The 19,403-nt window shown below is 45.1% G+C and overlaps 1 protein-coding gene across 1 annotated transcript in view; it reads right to left on the reverse strand.

The window, feature by feature from the left end:
* Positions 1 to 19,403, reverse strand: part of FSHR (follicle stimulating hormone receptor) — a 156,170-nt gene that overhangs the window by 64,836 nt on the left and 71,931 nt on the right. The window contains exons 3-4 of the mRNA XM_054982763.1: positions 10,556 to 10,630; positions 8,271 to 8,345 (exon numbers count right to left, since the gene is read on the reverse strand). Coding sequence (XP_054838738.1) covers positions 8,271 to 8,345; positions 10,556 to 10,630 — 150 coding nt within the window. The remainder of the gene's footprint in view (positions 1 to 8,270; positions 8,346 to 10,555; positions 10,631 to 19,403) is intronic.

Genomic DNA, 19,403 nt, shown 5'->3' on the forward strand with positions numbered 1-19,403 from the left:
GTCAGCCTGACTTGGGGGAGGGTAGACCTGGTGATTGTAGGGGTGAGGTGCCCAAGGGGGCAGGGGTGCCGAGGGCAGCGCAGGTCTCCAGGGCTCAGAGGGTCCCTGTGGGGAGGAAGGGTAGTGACTGGGGGTGGGTGCAAAGGTTACTCCTGGACGGGAGTCCCTCTGGCTGCGGCCCCGAGTGAAGCTACCACTTCTCCCACGCAAGATTCCACCTCTAGGCTCTGAGTACGAGCTATGCCCTTGGGGCCGATATTGGGAGTGGGGACCATGGTTGGCATACGTGACTGTGTTGATGGGCTCACTCTCTTTCCTATGGGGGGCCGGGGACTTCACATGGCGGATCGCTCCGGTTTCTCGCAACAGGCCAGCAATGCTCCTGATGCGAGCTTCCAGGTCTCCCCATGAGATGCTCCCGGGCTCAACTCCTGCCAGAGCTAGGCGGGTAGTACTGTTGAGACCATCTATGACTGCCCTTCTGAATTCTAGCTCGTCGAAGTCGGGTACATCGCTGGCATCCAAGTCGACTTCATCTGCTAGCTCAGCAAGAAGCTGCTTCCTAGCTAAGTAGGCTTCTGGGTCCTCTCCGGGTTTTTGAGACTCTGCAATGTACAGGGCCTTTAAACTCTTGGTGGGCCATAGGAACGCACACAGTTCTTTAATTGCTCCGTACTGACTTCGGGTGGCTAGCCTTCGGTTAGAGATATAGGCATTGAGGGCCGAGACTATTTCAGGGGTGGCGCATTGGCGGGCCAGTTGGGCTACATCGGAACCACTGGCGGAGGGCTGGGACATGGTCACGTGGGCGAACCATTGTATAGCTGAGTCCCGGTTCAGGGGTCCCATGCGGTCCGCTATGGCTTGGAGCTCATCGGGCCTCCAATTGCGGGTTTCCTTAACGACCCGGTCTGTCTTCTTGCCGTCCTCGTCCATGGATACAATTTCCTTAGTAGCTATCGGATGGAGGGGCTGTGGGGCTTCCTCGGGCTGGGGCGACTGAGATGCCCAGCTATCCTTACTATCTTCTGGGAGGGCCAAGAGGGCTGAGGGGTGCACGGCGGAAATTACGGCCTGTTGCATCCCCAAGTGTCGCTTCAGGGCCTCTAGCTCCCTCTTACAAGCTGAATGGTCCGCGGCTGCGGTTTTAGACTGGTTGTGGTCCGCCATGAACCGGGCGGCATGGGTGAGCTTAGTAATCTCTTCTTGTCCCTCAGTTAGTGCGTGCTCAGCCATATCGGCTTGAGCGGTGGCCGCTTCAGCCTTGTGCTGAGCGTCCTGGAGGGCAGTGGTTAGTCCTTGCTTCTCTAATATGAAATTGACACGTTCGGCGTGCCACTCAACTGCTCTTCTCTCGTATTCCTTTTCCTGTTCAGTTAGCTTAGTCCTGAGAGTCTGGATTTCTAGACGCAGGGCGTCCTGCTCTCGCTCTGACCTCTCCTCTAGCTCCTCCTGCGCGGTTTGTAACTTACTAATTAGGGACACGCTGTCCTGTAGGGCAGTGAAAAGTGCCCAGGCTCCATATCTGTCCTTTTTGCTCGATCTAGGTTTCTCCTTGTCACAGAAATCTTGGAAGGCGCTTCTGACTATCTGGAGCTGGTCGGGTCCCTTGAAGGAACCGGCTTCCCAAGGGCAATCTCCCTTCTTAACTAGCCACTTCTCCAGGTGGGGCACGGTGGGGTTTGCCCGGTACATTTTACTTTTTATTTAAAACTACTTAGGGGTTTTAACAACTTTTCCTCTCTATGTCCCTTTGGGAGGTTTATCCTTCCCTTCGGTCCTCAAGGATTTTTAAACTGGGTACTACACAGGGTTTTTACCAGGGGGTGATTTCAAGGGTCCTACTTTTAGGTTTACAAGGGTATTTTTAATGGTACCACACTCAATCCTTCTCCACCGGGGGAGAGGGGAAAATTCCTATTCCCATTTCAAGCTTGCCTACAAGCCACGGGACCAGGAAAAGTTTACTGGCTCAGAAGGTGCTCTCAAGCTCTCTAAGCCCAAGAACCAAAATGCTCAGTGCTCCCAAGCCTCTGCTCAGAAGCCAAAGCTCAGGGGTCTCTCAAGCCTATGCGCTCAGAAAACCAAAAGGTGTTCCCAAGCCTTTGCTCAGAAAACCAGAAAGTGTTCCCAAGCCTCTGCTCAGAAACTGCAACTAAGGGGGTCTCCCAAGCCTCTGCTTAGGCAACCAGAAATGCTTCCAAGCCTCTGCTCAGAAGCTACAATGCTCTCAAGCTCTCTGCCCAAGAACTAAACTCAAAGTGCCCCCAGGCCTCGTGCTCAGAGACAAACGGTTAAACTGTCTCCAAGCCTTGACCAAAAGACTAAACGCGCTCAAGGACTGCCTCTGCAAGTCCCCAAGCAAAAGTGCTCAGGAGTAAAACTACGGTACTCCCAAGCGAGGTGCGCTCAAGAGTTCTACCAACTCTCAAGCGAGGTGCGCCCAAGAGTCCTACTAACTCTCAAGCGAAAAGGGCGCCCAAGAGTCTACCTTAAAACTCTTAAGCACGGTGCGGCTGGCTGCCGTGGGGCTTCAGGAACCTGGCTTTAGATTCCCAAAGCTAAACTGACTGAACAACCAGACTATCGATCCCTTCACGTTTCCTCCGGAGCGGGGATTGAAGCCTAAGTGCTGGCAGGAACGGGGTTTGGACGGACTTAGGAGAGACGGGGGAGGGCGGAAGAGAATTTTATATGTGCTGCTTCAGGATGTATATATATAGAGCCTACTTCTGGGATCCCACCCACATAGACGCGTTTAGGCGGCCCGGAAGGTGGCCAGGAACTTCACCAGTTCAGAGGTCCTCACCCACAGTACACCGGTTATAACGGCTGGAGGGCCTCGCGGTGCACCACAAAAGGCAAGTAGTCCAAAGCTGGCTGAAGGAGGAAATGGGGAGAAGCCAACCCACAAGATAGAAATGCTCACTAGAGCCACACACACTCACACTTTTAATTCCCTGAGCTAAATTGCGCTCTTTACACAGAGGTCTGGAAAATTTTCCTCTAAGTCAGTTTGCTGAAGACACGCGTGTCGACTCACGTGTATTCACACGAACTGGGTTATGCCCGCATATTCTCCACCAGTAAACTGTTACCAGAACTGCTCTTTATTATAATGGGGAATTAGCTGTAGCAGTCTGTAACTTAAAATAAGCGCGGATCTTAACCTATGTCTACGGAGGTCCCGATCCCAGACACTCTAGTGAAAAAGAGGCAGACTACAAATAGGTTCCAAACACGTGTATTTAGTGTGGCGTAAGCCTAAACTTGCACAAGCATACAGAGAACACACAAGACCTAAGAAATACAGGGTATGAAATACAGAGACGTTCGCATTAGCTGGTTCCCAACGATGATAGGGGAAATACTCACTTATCCTGGAGCGAAGCAGAGACACAGCAGCGAGGGTGGCCCAATGCCAGCACTGGGACCACAGACGGACAGCAAGGAGGTCTGGATAGGGAATGGCCTGAGCACCGAGTGGTCTGGGAGACCAGCTTAAATACCCCAAAATGTACCCTGGTGCTGGTGCTGTACTTGGTGGTTCTCACAGATTAAAACAAAGCCTCTAATGGGTTACTGAATGGCTTGGATGGGCCACTTTGGTAATCAGATTGTGATAAGTGACACCTCAGGAAGAGGGGACAAAAGAGGGAGGGGGAAATCCAAGTGGGCTGAAAGGATGTTCCAGCGGACAGGGCTTGTCCTGATGTCATCAGCTCTGGAATGCGGAGGTTTCTTTGAGATGCATTCTCTAAGTGCTTGGGATGGTCGGCACTTAGTTCCTTCTCCGGGGCGGCTCCTAAGATATGCAGAGCAGGGCGAGGTACTCTCGCTGCGGACGTGGTGTGCCCGCTTTGCCGAAATGGCTTCCCAAAGCAGTCTTCTTCCCAGGGTCTTCTGGCTGCCTGAGAACATGGACGCCGGCTGGGCATGGCTGGGGCTGGTTTGCAGGCTGCCCGGTAGCGAGGGCAAGCTCGGGGACCGGCCCGCGGGAGGCTCCAGGCGGGAACTGACCAGGGAGCGCCTAGCCAGGCTCGCTGGAGGTTTCCCCGGTAGGCGCCCGGCTGCTAACAGCGGCTTGGGCCCATATGAGGCAGGCTTCCATGGAGGCAGGGGGAACAGCACTTAAAACACAGTCCAAAGCAGGGAACAGGCATGGTCTGTGGCAGATGGCAATGCAGGCACGGGGCACACTTGTAACACAGTCCAAACACGCACTGGGAAGTCCAGATACAGGTCAGGGCAGGGCTGCCCAGAAATAGAGTCCTTTGTGCAGTTAACCAAACATGGAGTCAGTAAACTACACAGTCTATTGCAGCAGCAAGGTAATTGACACGCAGGCAAGAAACTGACACATGTATTAACACACACACACACACGTGTAAAGCAATCTTTGTGTAGCAATAAAACAGCAATGCAGGAAACTTTAACACAGTTCATGGCAGGCCTTAAAGCAGGGGAGGGGGCCTACTTGGCAACACCCCCTCCCATATTACTAACAATAAAAGCTGGAGAGGTGAGTCTGTATATGTGTGTGTAGTTGTCACAGATATTTCTAAAATTCTCATCAAAATTTCTCCCTAGAATTTGGAGTTCCAAATTGCCTACTTTTGTTTCTGAAATGGAATTGATACATTAGGAATCAATTTTTTAAAATTTTCAAATTTTGCACAGAGTATTCTGCGTGTTCCATTTGTTTCATCCATCAGTGCATTTGTATCTTCTTCTTTTCCTCTACATTTCCACTGGTTAAACTATAAACAAGAGCAATCTCAATGTGGTTGTATAAAGATGCCTTGTTTTACTCATGGCACAGGAGCACACATTCATTAAAAACCACAAAAAAGAATGTTAACATCATTAATCACATCAAGATTATTTTTGGAGTCTTTTATCTGTTCGCACATGCTCATCAGCATTGTGTGTGTGTGTATATATGGTGTGATGCATATGAATCTGATTAGCAATCCAAGATTAATTTTAGACATTCTCCTAGTTAAACTGGAATCAAGGAGGAGAGAGACACAACACAAAGCAAATTTCAATAAATAAAAGAATTGAATGCAAGAAATCCTCTCACCCAGTTTGTTTTCTAGAAAGGTCCTAACCCTGTCTTTTCATTTTAATAGAGCCCACTGGATTTCATTAGTCTTTCATTTTCTTTTAAATCACAACCGAAGAGATATTATCAGTCAGATTCAGGTCAGATGCTAACAGCAACTTGAGTATTTTTAGATAATACTTTATTCTAGGGGTGGGTTTAATTATCCATGAATTATGATGGAAACCCCATGGGAGCAGATGCAGCAAGCATGTTGTGAGACCTGAATCCTTTGTGAAGAATGCTACTTAAATGGATGTGGAAATAAGCTTGACTATCAAATGAATTCCCATCACCTGGCACAGCATATAAATGGAAACTACTGCTAATGGTTTTCTGTCTTGGGCAGAATGAAGAGTTTAAATGTTCGTTGTGTAGGCAGGAGAAAGAGAAAAGGAGAGGGAGAGAGAGAAGAGGAAAGAGTGGAAATTACTTTCTTGACATATTTATCAGTGAATGGCTCTCTTTTTTCCTAGTTGTCCAAGTACTGACCGAAAGATTACAGCATAATATCCAGTCCAGAGGTAACATGGCCCTAATGCTACAAGTGAGATCCATGTAAGGAAGGAAGTAGCTTTCTGCACAGATGGCCAATGCTGATGCATCTCCATCCATGTTGTAATGTCCATCCAAGTCCCACTGAAATTTTTGGAAACGGTATTTTGATCCATAGAGTTGCTCAGGAGTACATCCGAATCATGGGCTCAAGGGAGTTTCTTATTGTCATTTTTGCTGTGCTCTGTCATATTGATGTTATGGTACTCCTCAAAGTTTCATTTTGTTAATCATCCACATGACATCTCTAGCTGAAATTAAATGTGGGATTTGTTCTTATGTTCAGAGCTATGTTTTTGGAATAGTGGTGGTGGAGATTGCCATCAAGCCATAGTTGACTTACAGCAACCCTTGGTGGGGTTTTCATGGCAAAAGACTAACAGAGATCGTTTTACCATTTTCTGCCTCTGCAGCCTTGGTCTTCATTGGAGGTCTCCCATCCAATTACTAACCAAGGCTGACTCTGCTTAGTTTCTGAGATCTGAGGCTCACCTGGGCTATCAGGCTCATTTGATGAGATCAAGTTCACCTCAGCTATTTTTTGGAATACATGCAGGAAAAAGAAATACAAATAAACATATAATAAATCCCTTAAAAACTAACTTGTTGTGTGCCAAATAATGTTGAAAAAAAAGTTTTCAGAACTTATGGTGCAATTCTAAGCAGAATTACATCCTTCTAAATCCATTGAAATCAATGGACTTAAAATGGTATAACTGATCAAGATTGCACTACCATTTTTGTAAGGGGAGACAGACTTTCTACTTATTACATTGCAGAAGAACATGTCTGAAATATTATGTAATCCACAAAGAAGATAATAAAATAAATGTTTTAAAAATGTTTTAAAATAAATGTTTTAAAAATGAGGAGGAGGAGGAGGAGGAGGAGGAGGAGGAGATCCTTGAACACTATCTCTTGTAAGGCCAAAAAATTTAAAAGCTTGCTTTTTTCAGCACACAAAATCCTAGTTTTGAAAGATTTCTTTTTTATATAGCACAAGAGAGAGTAGCTGCTCTTTAAATTTTTGTGGAAAGCCAGCACAAATAAATAATATATATTTTTCTTTCAAGGAAGCCATTCATTTAATTTTAAAGTATATTTATAAATCTCAAAGCTATACACTTTTTCCCTTTTGCACAAAATTCATTGTCCACATTCTGAAATTCTCCTTTGTTCCTAGAAGACTACTGGAGTTAGATAATAATGGAATAGGACTGAAGGAACCTGCGCATTGCTAGCTATCAAGCTATGTTTGATGGCAACACTGCCAGCCCACCCATCCCTTTCATCTGCACACCCCTGACTCCTAACCTGAACATTATGTACTGTGTGTGTATGTGTAACACTGTGAGGAAGTCCCAGGCCCTGTGAAGTAAGCACAGAGCATGCGGAGCAATTGCCATATACTGTCTCAAGGTGGATTTTGCAGCAACAACCCTGCACAAACATAGTAATGATCTTATAGAAAAGGTCATTTTCAAGGAAGCTTTTTGGCAAGAGGAAACTGAGGAGGGCGAGCTGGGCAACAGGACGAAAGCAATCAAGCCACACTAGGCTGGAAAACAAAGATGCCTCTCCCTGTATTGTCCTTTACATGGAATGCAATAATTGACCGCTAACACAATCTGGATGTTAAGTATGCTGTGACAACAGGAAACTTCCAATTCAGACCTTCTCATTGCCCTAAAACACTACCTGAAGGTATGATTCAGTACATACCAGTTCTCTGTAGTGCAGTATGGGTTGGAAAATAGGGGGAGATAGGCAGAACAAAAATTTACATTTCCTAGTGTACACAGAAATCGATATGGAAGAAGGAGAGATCTTGTGTGTTGAGAGTTTGAGTTGCAATCCTGGTGAAGCCTGGAATTGGACTCAAACGACTGGCTTCTCAAGCCAGGGACTTTTCTTTTCTAGCACCACACTTCTGGAAATCTCTCCCTTGAGAGGTCTATCAGGTGCCCTTGTGGTTGGTGTTCTGGCAGAGACCTGTTTATTTTCATATTCCTTTGGTTAATTCCTCACTTAGACTGTTCTGTTTCCAGTTTTCTTCTTTTAACCCTTTTAACATTAAAAATCTTGTGACTGTATTTTACTGATTTTGTGAGCTGCTTTGAGCATTTTCTTGGAAAAGTGGGATATAATTATTTCAAAGCATATATTCATACTGTTGTTAGTTCCCTGTGTAAAACCAATACAGCCACTTTGGTGTAGAGATGAGTGTGTCAGATTAGGACTCAAAAGACTCTTGTTCAAATCCCCTTGTTCAAATCCCCATTCGGCCAGAATACTTCCCAAGTAACCCTGGGCTAATCACTCTCAGGCTTAACCTATTTCACAGGGTTACATGATACATGCAGGGGTGGTGAACGGGGGGTGGATGTAATGTCATAGGTAAACCCAAGAAGGTCCCATTACAGTCATACAACCACTTTTCCATGCACTTCTAACTTCAATGGAAGTGCTAGCTTATATCTTTGCACTAACAAAATAGCATAGGGAAATGGGCTATATCCACATCTGAGAGATAACAATGACAACAATGATTGTTTGAAAAGACCTTTGATGAGAAATAATTACACTACCACAAGTCTCAAATACTTACAAGTACTTGAGGCTGGGAAGGTTCTGGAAGGCATCTTGCTCAATAATTTCAAGATTGACAGCTTTCTCAATTTTTCTGTGAAAAAATTAAACAAACTCATACATTGGGAGTTGAACTATGATGGCTAGATTTTTGTTTTCAATTTCTTTTTTAAGTAATGGCAGCTAGAATGCAATTTAATTTTTTCTCTGTTGTCACACATTGAGTCATCGTTTTCCTTTAGGGGTCCACCATGACACCCAGATCTTTTTCCTGGTTAGTGACCTAACATAGTACTGAGTGTAATTGAGGTGATAAGAGTTAAGGTTTTAGGACAACTAGGTAAATTTAAAACTAATAAATCTCTGGGTCTGGAGGATCCAGGGCTCTTAAGGAACCCAGATGTAAAACTGCTGATTTTCTAACCAGTAACTTGTCTTTAAAACCAATTTTTGTACTGGAGGACTGGAACATAGCAAATCACATGTTCTAAAATTTGGCAAGGCCCCATCTGCGGATACTTAAATCTGCAGATCATGGCCACAGTGACTAAAGTGAGATTTTTTAGCAAACTTGTAGGGCCCCTGAGGTTTGCAGAAAAATCTGAAAAGGGGGGAAATGCAGGGGGAGTTAAATCCTCCCAGACACAGGATCGTTGTATGCACATATGCACAGACAACAGCTCCACTGGAGCTGTTAACTCATGGCAGAGGCAGTGGTACTAGAAGTGGGGAGAGAGAGTGGCAGGTGCAGTGGCAGAGAGGTGGGTGGGCAGGTGGTTGAGAGTGTAGAGGAGGAGGAAGAGGAGCTGTCCTGGCTGCCTCCCCACATGTGACCTGGGTGGGTGAGAGTTAGTTGCTGCTGGGTTGCAGGGAAGATTAAAGTGGGGGAGACGAGCAAAGCTCCTCATAGGAGTCTCTCCAAAGCCATTTCCAGCCGTTGAACCTTGTCCCAGGAGCTGAAGGGGTGGATGTGGCTGTGCAACCAGCCTTGGGACAGCTTTGGCTTGAGGCCAAGATGTGAGCCTCTGGCTGAGCCACAATGCCTCACCCAGCCTAAGAGCAGCTCTACCCGCCATTTGGCGGGCATGAATATTTTCCCTCCTCCACTCACCTGCACTGCTCCTTCCAGTCCTTTGGCTGAAATGCCAGCAGCTCTTTACTCCATTTCTCCTGTACCCAAATCCCTCAGGAATAACTTCTGCAACCACTACTGCCTCAGAGGATGGCCAAGTAGGATCAGGAGCTTCTGTCTACCCTCCAATGCTCTCCTTTCACTGCCACCACAATGTGAAACAGATTACTATGAACAGAGTGGAGGTGAGGGGCATGTAGCTGGATGGCCAGAGCAGAGGAGGGTGGGATGGCCAGCCAGGCAGGCACAGTGGTTGGGAGGGGGCGGGCAAGAAAGCCAACCCCCCATGAGTTTCATATTTTGGAGGAAAGGGCGAGAGAGGAAGAGTAACACAGAATGGCTGGGGGGGGGGAGAAAGAGAGGGATATGAAGAATGACTGAGAAGACGGGGTAGGGGAGAGGAGAGGAAGGACATGCAGGAGGAATAGGATGCCCTCCCTGTAAGTTCCTCACGGGTTCCCACTTGTGTTATAATAATTATTAAAAAAAGGATCCAGAGGAGATCCATGAAATTACAGACCAGTTATCCTAATGTCTGTTCTGGGAAAAGTAGTAGAAAATATTAAGCATGTAGATGAACAAAGCCTGCTGAGGGCAAATCAGCATGGCTTCTTGAAAGGGAAGTCCTGCTTCACCAACTTTTTTGAATTCTTTGAGAAGGATAGTAAGTGATTGATCCAGCAGACGTTGTATACTTAGACTAGCCCTACTGACCTAAGGGAACCTCCACATTCAGAGGCAGTAAACCTCTGAACATCAATGCAAGAAAAAACCTCTGGGGAAGGCCTAAGCCTCTGTGCTTTGTTTGTTGGCCCTCTAAGGCAAAATGGTTGGTCCTGTGTGAAACAAGAAGCTGGTCTAGATGCACCAGTGATACGATTCTGCAGGTCTCTTCTCATGTTCACCAACTGCTCAGTTTATATGTGAAACTGGGACGAGATTGCCCCAATATGCATCAAATCACAGTGATTTGCACAGGAGCTCATTTGCCATTGTAATGAGAACAATCCACCATGAGGAAAGAGAAACTGGTGCTAAAAGATTTACAATTGCTTTTGCGCAAGTAAGAAACTAAATAAAAATGGGGATATTCAGAAACCAGGCAGCTTGGGAAATTCAGTCTCATTCTTACTTATAAAAACTCAGTCCTCCAGTCCTGCTTATTTACTCACATTTCCAGCAGATTGGGAAGGTGAGAGAACACATTCGATTCTATCTTTTGCAAGACGTCATTTTGAGAGATTTCTCTGTCAAGAAAATGGAAAGATAAACCCAAATGACCTCTGCGTTTGTCGAAAATGCCAATAGTACAAATGCGAGCAAACTGCCAGCTTCAAAGGGTTCGCTAATTCTGAACTGACAACCATTACAACATGACATTGGCTTAAAAATAAAAAAGAGCATTTGTAAGTACCAATAGCAGAAATAAGGAGGGGAAAGTGTTACTGTATGTTAGGCCCCTGGTTTACACACACAACAGAATTAGGAGGCACTGAGCCAGTAGAATAGATTACAGCATTTGAAAGTGTAGGATAATGAAGAATACCATTTTGGAATGCTTCCCCCTGTTGGAAAACCAGCACATCAAGCAAAAAGAAGGTATAAAAATTCTTCATACTTTCTCTTTACAGGGAGTTTCTATGCCAAGGAATGTGCAGACCAATCACTTCATACTAATGAAGTGGTGAGATTAGTTGTTATAGATTTTATGGGCTGTATGACCGTGGTCTTGGCATTGTAGTTCCTTTTTAATAAATTTTATTTTTAATTACTAACACTACATAAAGGGAAAAATGGGAACAGGGGGAAAGGGAAAAAACAACATATAAAAACACACACACTACATCTACAGGTATTGCTTTCCCTTCATACTACAATTGTTTAAAGTTAAAACTTTATAATATGCTATTAGATTGGTAGATCTTATAAAATACAAACTACAATCAGGATCAGGTCTTCTTTCCCCCCCTGCGTCTCGGCCGCAGCTCTCTCTGAACAGCTGCAGTAGCTGTGCTCGCTCCCTCCCCCCCCTTCAGCTTCTAAGTCCTCTTCTTGTTGGAACTCTTGATGATTAGACACAAAGTCCCTTAGCTGTGCTTCCGATATTATCTTGTAGGCTTGGTCTTTATAACTAAACCAGATACCTTCCGGAAATAACCATTTGTATTTTATTTCATGCTTCCTCAGAAGAGCTGCAAACCTTTTATATTTAAATCTTTTCCGAGCTAAAAATGGAACGTCCTTCAATATCTTAACGTTGTTACCCAGAAAGTCCAAATCCACATTGTACGAATTATATAAGATGGTGTCCCTTTAAATTTTCACTTTCCTCCTCCTTCACATTCTGGAGACACAATACCGTCTGAGCACGATCCACTTGTAGCCCTATCAGTTGATTCTCCAAAAGCTTTACTTCTTTGTTTGTTGCCTTCATGAGTTCTGCGTTTTCCCGAGCAGACTGCTGTGCCCCCAAGGCTGCTTCCTTAATGGTTTTCACTTCACTCTCAATTGAGCCAACCCTTTGACCGATTTCATTCAGCTCTTCAAGAGACTCTCCTTTCCCCTGCAAGGCAGCCGAAACAGATTTGCCCATAGCAGGGCTCTGCTTTTTCGTCGCCATCTTAGGGCAGGGGGGGGGGGAATCCGCCAACTAAATTCCAAGACTCAATGAAGGGGAAGATATCCGAACCTTCTTAGCTTCAACTCCCACCAATCCTTCGCATATGCTTGAAATGACAGAAGGGATTCGCTACTTACAGGTTTTCACCTTAAATCTGCTTTTTGCCGTTCTCCATGGCCCGGCAGCACGCGATTTGCTGCGCAAGTCTGCCGGCCTCTGTAGGAGCAAACGGGCAATTTACCCCCTGCATCGACTTCAGGGGGCTCTTCCCAGCGCGCTCCGGATCCTGACCCCGTCACTGGGAGTCCTGGGGGTTAACCCTCGCAGGTCAACCGCTCGGTCAGGCTGCTCGGGTGCTTCCTCCCGGACCTGTGGAGAGGAGCGTCCGACATGGCCGGGAAAACGAAACCGAATCGTCTTGGCATTGTAGTTCCTGACGTTTCGCCAGCAGCTGTAACTGGCATTGTCAGAGGTGTAACACCAAAAGACAGAGATCTCTCAGTGTCAATGTGTGGAGAAGATGTTAGTAGGTAATTTATATCTACTCAGGAAGGTGGGTTTGGGCCGAGTCATCCTATAATAGTGTCCCAGGGCAGGGAATGCTAATGGGGGGAAGCTTCACTGTATCCAGAGGAGGTTCTTTTGCATATGGATTGGTGGTTGATATGCTAATCCTATCTGCAGGGCTGTTGTAAGATGTAGAGTCTTTTGGTGCTACACCTCTGAAGATGCCAGTCACAGCTGCTGGTGAAACGTCAGGAACTACAATGCCAAGACCACGGCCATACAGCCCAGAAAATCTACAACAACTAACGTTCTCCGGCCATGAAAGCCTTCAACAATATATTGAAGTGGTGAGAGCCTGCATGGTGTAGTGGTTAGAGTGTCAGACTAGACTCTGGAAGACCCAGGTTCAAATCTCGTCTGCCACAGAAGCTGGCTGATTGACTTTGGGCCAGTCACACACTGCCAGCTTAACTTACCTCACAAGATTGTTGTGAGGATAAAGTGGAGAGAAGAACGATGCAAGGTGCTTTGGGTCTCCATTAAAGAGAAGGTGAGTATAAATAAAGTCAATAAATACCTGAGTAGGTTATTCTGCCATCTCATTCTTCTGCATGTGAGATCCATGTTTATTTATACATTTAGAACAAGGAGGAAGTAGAGTGAACTGGACAACATTGGACTGCAGTTGGAGGAACACTTTTTTTTAATGCTTTCCAATGTCAAAAAACAGCATGTGAACAGGAAACTAGCATAGTAAGAAAAGGTGGCCTATAACTGCTTTCTCTGATGTGCTTGTTTCTGTTTGCAGGGACCTCTTTTTGCATGGATGAACATTCCGAAAAAGTATCTTTGCCATGCTCTGAAGTGGTTCAGTCTACTACCTCATTCCTAATTCATTATGCTGCACATGGGAAGCACAATAGTTTGGGTGTACTATGTGTTAAGTTATCTCGGACTTACTTCAGTATCACAAAAAAGAAACCTAGTTCAAAGTTTTGGTAATATGCCATTGTATTTAAATTTAATCAACTAACTAGTTAAAAGTAGAGTTGCCAACAACTTGGAGAAAAAAAGTCCCACCGCTTGAACAGAGGTTGAATGGGAAGATGTTTAGCAGATGATGTTAATTATCTTTGTGCCATGAAAAGCTTCAACTGCTCATTTCCACACAACTGGCCCGTTTCTTCTGTTAAAGGAACAAGACATTTTTCTCCAGGTTGCTGGCAACCCTAGTTAAAAGGCAGGTGCTCAGTTAATGGACTTATACAGCTACCTTCTACTGAGTCAGACCACTGCCTCATCTTACTGAGTATGATCAGCTGTTGCTGGTTTTGGTCTTTAAGGGGTGCAGCAAGGGACTTTCCCATCCCTGCCACTTCTGATCCTTTCAGCTTGAGATGTGAGGACTGCCTGAGCCAGGAACATAGGAATGCGGGGCACATGTTCTACCTCTATGCTATGGGCCCTCCCCTCATCTTTAACCAGACGCGATCCCTAGTGACCTTTAACTAGGGATTTATATATTTATACCACAGTAACTGACAGGAAGAAAGTTGATTAATTAGAAATGTGGGGCTAGAGGAGAATCTTACGGATACCACCGATGGCCCAAAAGACAATTCAGTGGGTCTGACATCAAATCAAGCCTGAAATCTCTCTAGAAGCTAAAATAACAAAATGGAGGCTGTCGTACTTCGGTCACATCAAGAGAAAACAAGACTCACTGGAAAAGACAATAATGCTAGGAAAAGTGGAAGGCAATAGAAAAAGAGGAAGAGCCAAAATGAGATGGCTTGACTCAATCAAGGAAGCCACAGCCTCCAGTTTGCAAGATTGGAGCAAGGCTATTAATGAGAGGATGTTTGGAGGTCATTAATTCATAGGCACTGCCGGTGCCAGGGTTTCTGGCACCTGCGGCAACCCCTCCCACACGTGCGTGTGCAGCGCGCGTGACACAGACTACGTGATGATGTCATCACACGATGATGTCATCACGTGGCGCAAGCTGGGGGCATTGGCTGGCAGATGGCTGGGGTGGCGGGTGGAGGCTGCTCCACACTCCGCACGCTGCCCTGGCAGAGGCTCATGGCTGCTGTGCCTGGCTGGGGGCATGTGGCCACGGCGGCGGCAGCATGGGGTTGGCTGGCTGCAGCAGCTGCGGCCCAGCCATGCCAGCTCCGCGGAGCGCACCTCCACCCCCGAAATCCCCTCCAGTGCCTCTCCGGTGCCCTCGTGCCCTGAGGCCACCACCTACCTGGCCTCAATGGGCGCACCGGCCCTGTTCATAGGTTCAGCGTAAGTTGGAAGCGACTTGATGGCATGTTACAAACACACTTCAGTAATCACCATTTGCTGGTGAGATAGCTGATCTTTCATAGCAGGATTTGGAAGTGGCAGAGTAGAAGTATTCCATTCAAATTACAGTTTTCCTTATTCTGGCAGCAGATCTATTCTGTACAGCACCTAAGCATTTAAAACATGTGTGCATGAATACGTGCTGTAACAACTGAGTAATGGTGATCCCAGCAAAGGACTTTCAAGGCAAGTGAGAAGCAGAGCTGGTTTGCCAGAGCCTTCCTCTGCAGAGTCTTCCTTGGTGGTCGCCCATCCAAGTACTGACCCTGCATAGCTTCCGAGATTTGATGAGACTGGGCTATACTATGCCGCCTTCCCTCCCAAGAACCTAACACATTGCTGGTATAAACAGAAAACACTAGTAGTAATATTAGCATTACTTCCCCCACCCATATATATAACATATAACAGCCTGCTGAGATCTCAGAGCAAGGAGAGCTGGTAACATTTTTTTCTGGCAAAGAAGAAAGAGGAGATGCATACTTTAACTAACCTTATAAAAACATAGAGGGTGGAAAATACAAAAAAAAGGTATATAAATTACCCACTCACACCAAGAAACGCCATTAAGAGGAAGTTCTATTGCTAATTCCCCTACATTACACATTATGATGAAGCTGGGAACAGCAGGTGCTTTACAGCAACACAGTATATTTCAAGGATTTTTTAAAAAACTAAAATGGTAAATTAAGCAAAACTAAAAAAAACCCTCCAACCTATCTCCTATAAAAAAACGTATCTTCAAGTTTATGAGCTGTCTCCTGCAATTTACCCCAGCTGAATAAGCGAATGGTTCCTACCTCTTTGAATACAAACCCCTCTTAAAGCGATTTTTTTCCCAAACCATGCTTGGTTTCAAGTAATTATCTTTAGCTTACAACATAACAGAAGAAGAGAGTTGTTTACAAAGGGTGGGGAGGTGAGGACACTGTTGCAAGCAGGGGGGAAACTGTGATATTCAATGGGTTTCTAAGCTTCTTCTGAATGCTGATTTGAATATCAGCTGATTTGTGTATATTTAGATTAGTTTTTCCCACACACATGACCTAAATTTTACACCCAGAACTTTATCATCTCCTTTCTTAAGCCCCACTGCATTCACTGTCCCTCATTCCTTGGCGTTCTCTGATTCCAGCCTCCATTTTTCATTTCCTTCCACCCACATCAGAGTCGTTTATCCAATGACAGCAGAGGCCTTTTGCTGTTCAGCTTTTCTATGACATCAGACTTGCTCAGTCAATCTTTATCAAAGGCTTCACTACCTCTTTCCTCATTACTAAGACCTCACTAGCACTTTAGCACAATTAGGGTTACCAGGCCCCTTAGCCTCTTGGTGGGTGGCGGGGGACCTGGTGCTTACCTTTCTGGCCTTCCCATGTTCTTTCTTGCACATGTGCACTTTGCCGTAGGCTGATTTTGGCCCCAAATGGGCCAAAACAGGCTTGTTTGGAGCCAAAATCAATCCGCAGCAAAAGCAGGAGCGGCCTTGGGGCAACATGATGATATCACACCCAGGAGTGATGTCATCGCACCGCCCACGGAGCATGCCTGGGAGGTCCATTCCCGCACCTTCCCCACCTGCTGGCCAGGCAAGTTGTGGCAGGGGGCAGAGGGTGAAAGCGGGGGATCCCTCACCCCCACTGGGGGAATGGGATCCTAAGCACAATACAGTGTAAAATGGCAGTTACCTGTGCTGACTTATTTGGCATGTTCTAGTCCATATTCAGATGGTGGCTTTGGTGATTCAACTAATTAAGGTCATGACTCAACCAATGTTCCAAAGGCTTTCCAGGAAGGGACAAGAATTGATTTTGACATTTGTTACAGCATACATGCTGTATCATGGTATCCCAAAACTTTGATTATGACAATATAAAAGACAAAGAAACTGTTCACTGGCAATCTTTTCACTGGCAGCAAAGGATGAAAAGTGAAAATCCTTCTCATCCCTGATCTTTTTTAAAAAAAATGATGTGATATTCCTTTATCACTAAACTTTGTGATAAGTATATATTTCAAATATGAAATATTGTATATCTGAGTTCCTTAAGAACTCTTGGATGAATATAACAATAACAATAACAACAACAACAACAACTTTCAAAAAGAGTCCAGTAGCACCTTTAAGACTAACCAATTTTATTTTATTGTAGCATAAGCTTTCGAGAATCAAGTTCTCTTCATCAGATGCCTGATCCGATCTGATGAAGAGAACTTGATTCTCAAAAGCTTATGCTACAATAAAATAAAATTGGTTAGTCTTAAAGGTGCTACTGGACTCTTTTTGAGTTTGCTACTACAGACTAACACGGCTAACTCCTCTGGATCAACAACAACTTTGTGTATATACTACTCTTCTAGACAGAATAATGCCCTACTCAGAAAGTCAGTGTTGTTATTATCTCCACAATATGGCTAAGGGGCTGGGGCTGAGAGGCTTACCCAAGGCCACCTTCTGAGCTCATGGCAGTAGTGGGATTTGAACTAGCGGAGTGCTGCTGACTCACAGCCTAACCACTTAACCATATTGTGTGAGCTTTAGGAAAAAAAGAGCTCATGACCTCCATTCCATATGAATACGTATATTCAGAGCTTTTTTTCTGGGAAAAGAGGTGGTGGAACTCAGTGGGTTGCCCTCAGAGAAAATGGTCACATGGCTGGTGGCCCCGCCCCCTGATCTCCAGACAGAGGGGAGTTTAGATTGCCCTCTGTGCCACCGAGCAGCACGGAGGGCAATCTAAACTCCCCTCTGTCTGGAGTTCAGGGGGCGGGGCCACCAGCCACGTGACCATTTTCAAGAGGTTCCGGAACTCCGTTCCACTGCGTTCCAGCTGAAAAAAAGCCCTGCGTATATCAGTGATTGTTTCTTTTAAACCATATTTTGGGAGGAGGGGTTCTACATGCTAAATGAACTCACAAAATTGACCAAGGGAAGGTAAGGTATTGTATTACGAAAACATTAACAAACGTTATAAATCACTGCAGTAAGAAATAGGTCTTCACTGAAGTATTTCTAGTTGCAGTCCTCATGCAGCCCACCATTGTTGCTGATTCCAGTCCTGGCTTGAAAGAGTCGTGTCTTGGAAATCTCACTGTAGTTAGACCTCCCCCCCTCAAGTCAATATAAACCCATCATCTTCCCACTGCAGCACAAGCAGGAGCAATGAAATCACAATCGTTTCTGTCTCATGGATCATTTATTTATAGCCCATCCACCCACACCACCCACAAGGGATTAGAATTTGTGGCTCTTCAAGCCTTTGACTATTAAGTGGAAATGTACAGCCACTCAGTCCCGAATGAAACACCAGGGAGGAAGGAGGAAAGTTTTACCCAAAAGTCTCTTGTGGGTAAATTAATTTTTTAATGCATTCATCCAAAAGTTGCATGGAATTCAGAAAGTTGGAAAATGAAAGCAACAAAACAGGGGCAGCAGTGGGGGGGGGCTCCCCCATTGCATATCACATTCTAGGTGGAAATTCAGAATTAATTTGAATGAATTATTTCTTAATTTCTAAAGCCTCCACATATTTCTAGCCAACTTCCATAAGTAGCTTTAAAAATACCCAGCATTGTCTCTTTTGGTGCATGACCCAGAAATTACCATAGCAACTTGTCTCCCAATTAGTTTTCAGCTGTTCATAATCAATATGATTAGACAAGGTCAGCTTCAGAACAAATACTATGGATTTTGTAAAAAGGCAACAACACATCAGAGAAGAAGAAGTGGACAACTGAATAATTTTCCTCTCAGGGACTAAAGATGTTTTTTTTTAAAAAAACATGCACAAAAGGGATTTTTTTGTTAATTGTGGAAAGTAAAAAACATATCCAAATAATAGTAGCATGCTGATGAACATGATAGACAGGAGAAAAGTATGTTAGGCTTTTAGAAGAATGTTCTTTTCATTTGTTATACCTGGGCATAGGTTAGTAGTGCTGAAAATGGCATCTATATATAGAAAGGCCAGTTTCTTGGTGCCACCAAGAAACTCAACCTAGGACAAGGTTAGGGAGACAGTAGTAGGCTCCTCTCACAGTTCTTTGGAATAAGTTAATGGGCTGCAGGTCAGGTCATAGTGGAAATGAAGCAAACCCTGTCCCTTTGAATCATATGCCACGGTCACAAGGCGAGAAATGACAGGGTAACCCCCCCAACACACCAAATAGTATGGCTCTTAGAACTGCCAAGGTGAATGACAGAATTGGGGGGGCAGGGCCTGAGAAGGGTGGAGTTTGAGGAGGAGGCAATGTCACTTCTGGTTGATGCTCTAGGAATTTCCCCTAATCTCTATGGTAAAGCCCACAGAGTATAGGGGAAATTCATACGTCATGGAGGTCATTTTTTCCCTTGCTCCTTGATTTCTAGAGGATGGAAGAATGGGTCTGGGGGATGAGGAATTCTCTGCCAAACCTAGCCTACACAATAGTGTCTAAGAATGTAAAAAAAAAAAGCCCTGCTGAATCAGACCAATTGTCCATCTAACTCAGCATTCTTGTCTAAGGTACCCTGAAAGACCTACAGAATGGACACAGAG

Source organism: Eublepharis macularius, chromosome 1, assembly GCF_028583425.1.
Source record: "Eublepharis macularius isolate TG4126 chromosome 1, MPM_Emac_v1.0, whole genome shotgun sequence".
NCBI lineage: Eukaryota > Metazoa > Chordata > Lepidosauria > Squamata > Eublepharidae > Eublepharis > Eublepharis macularius.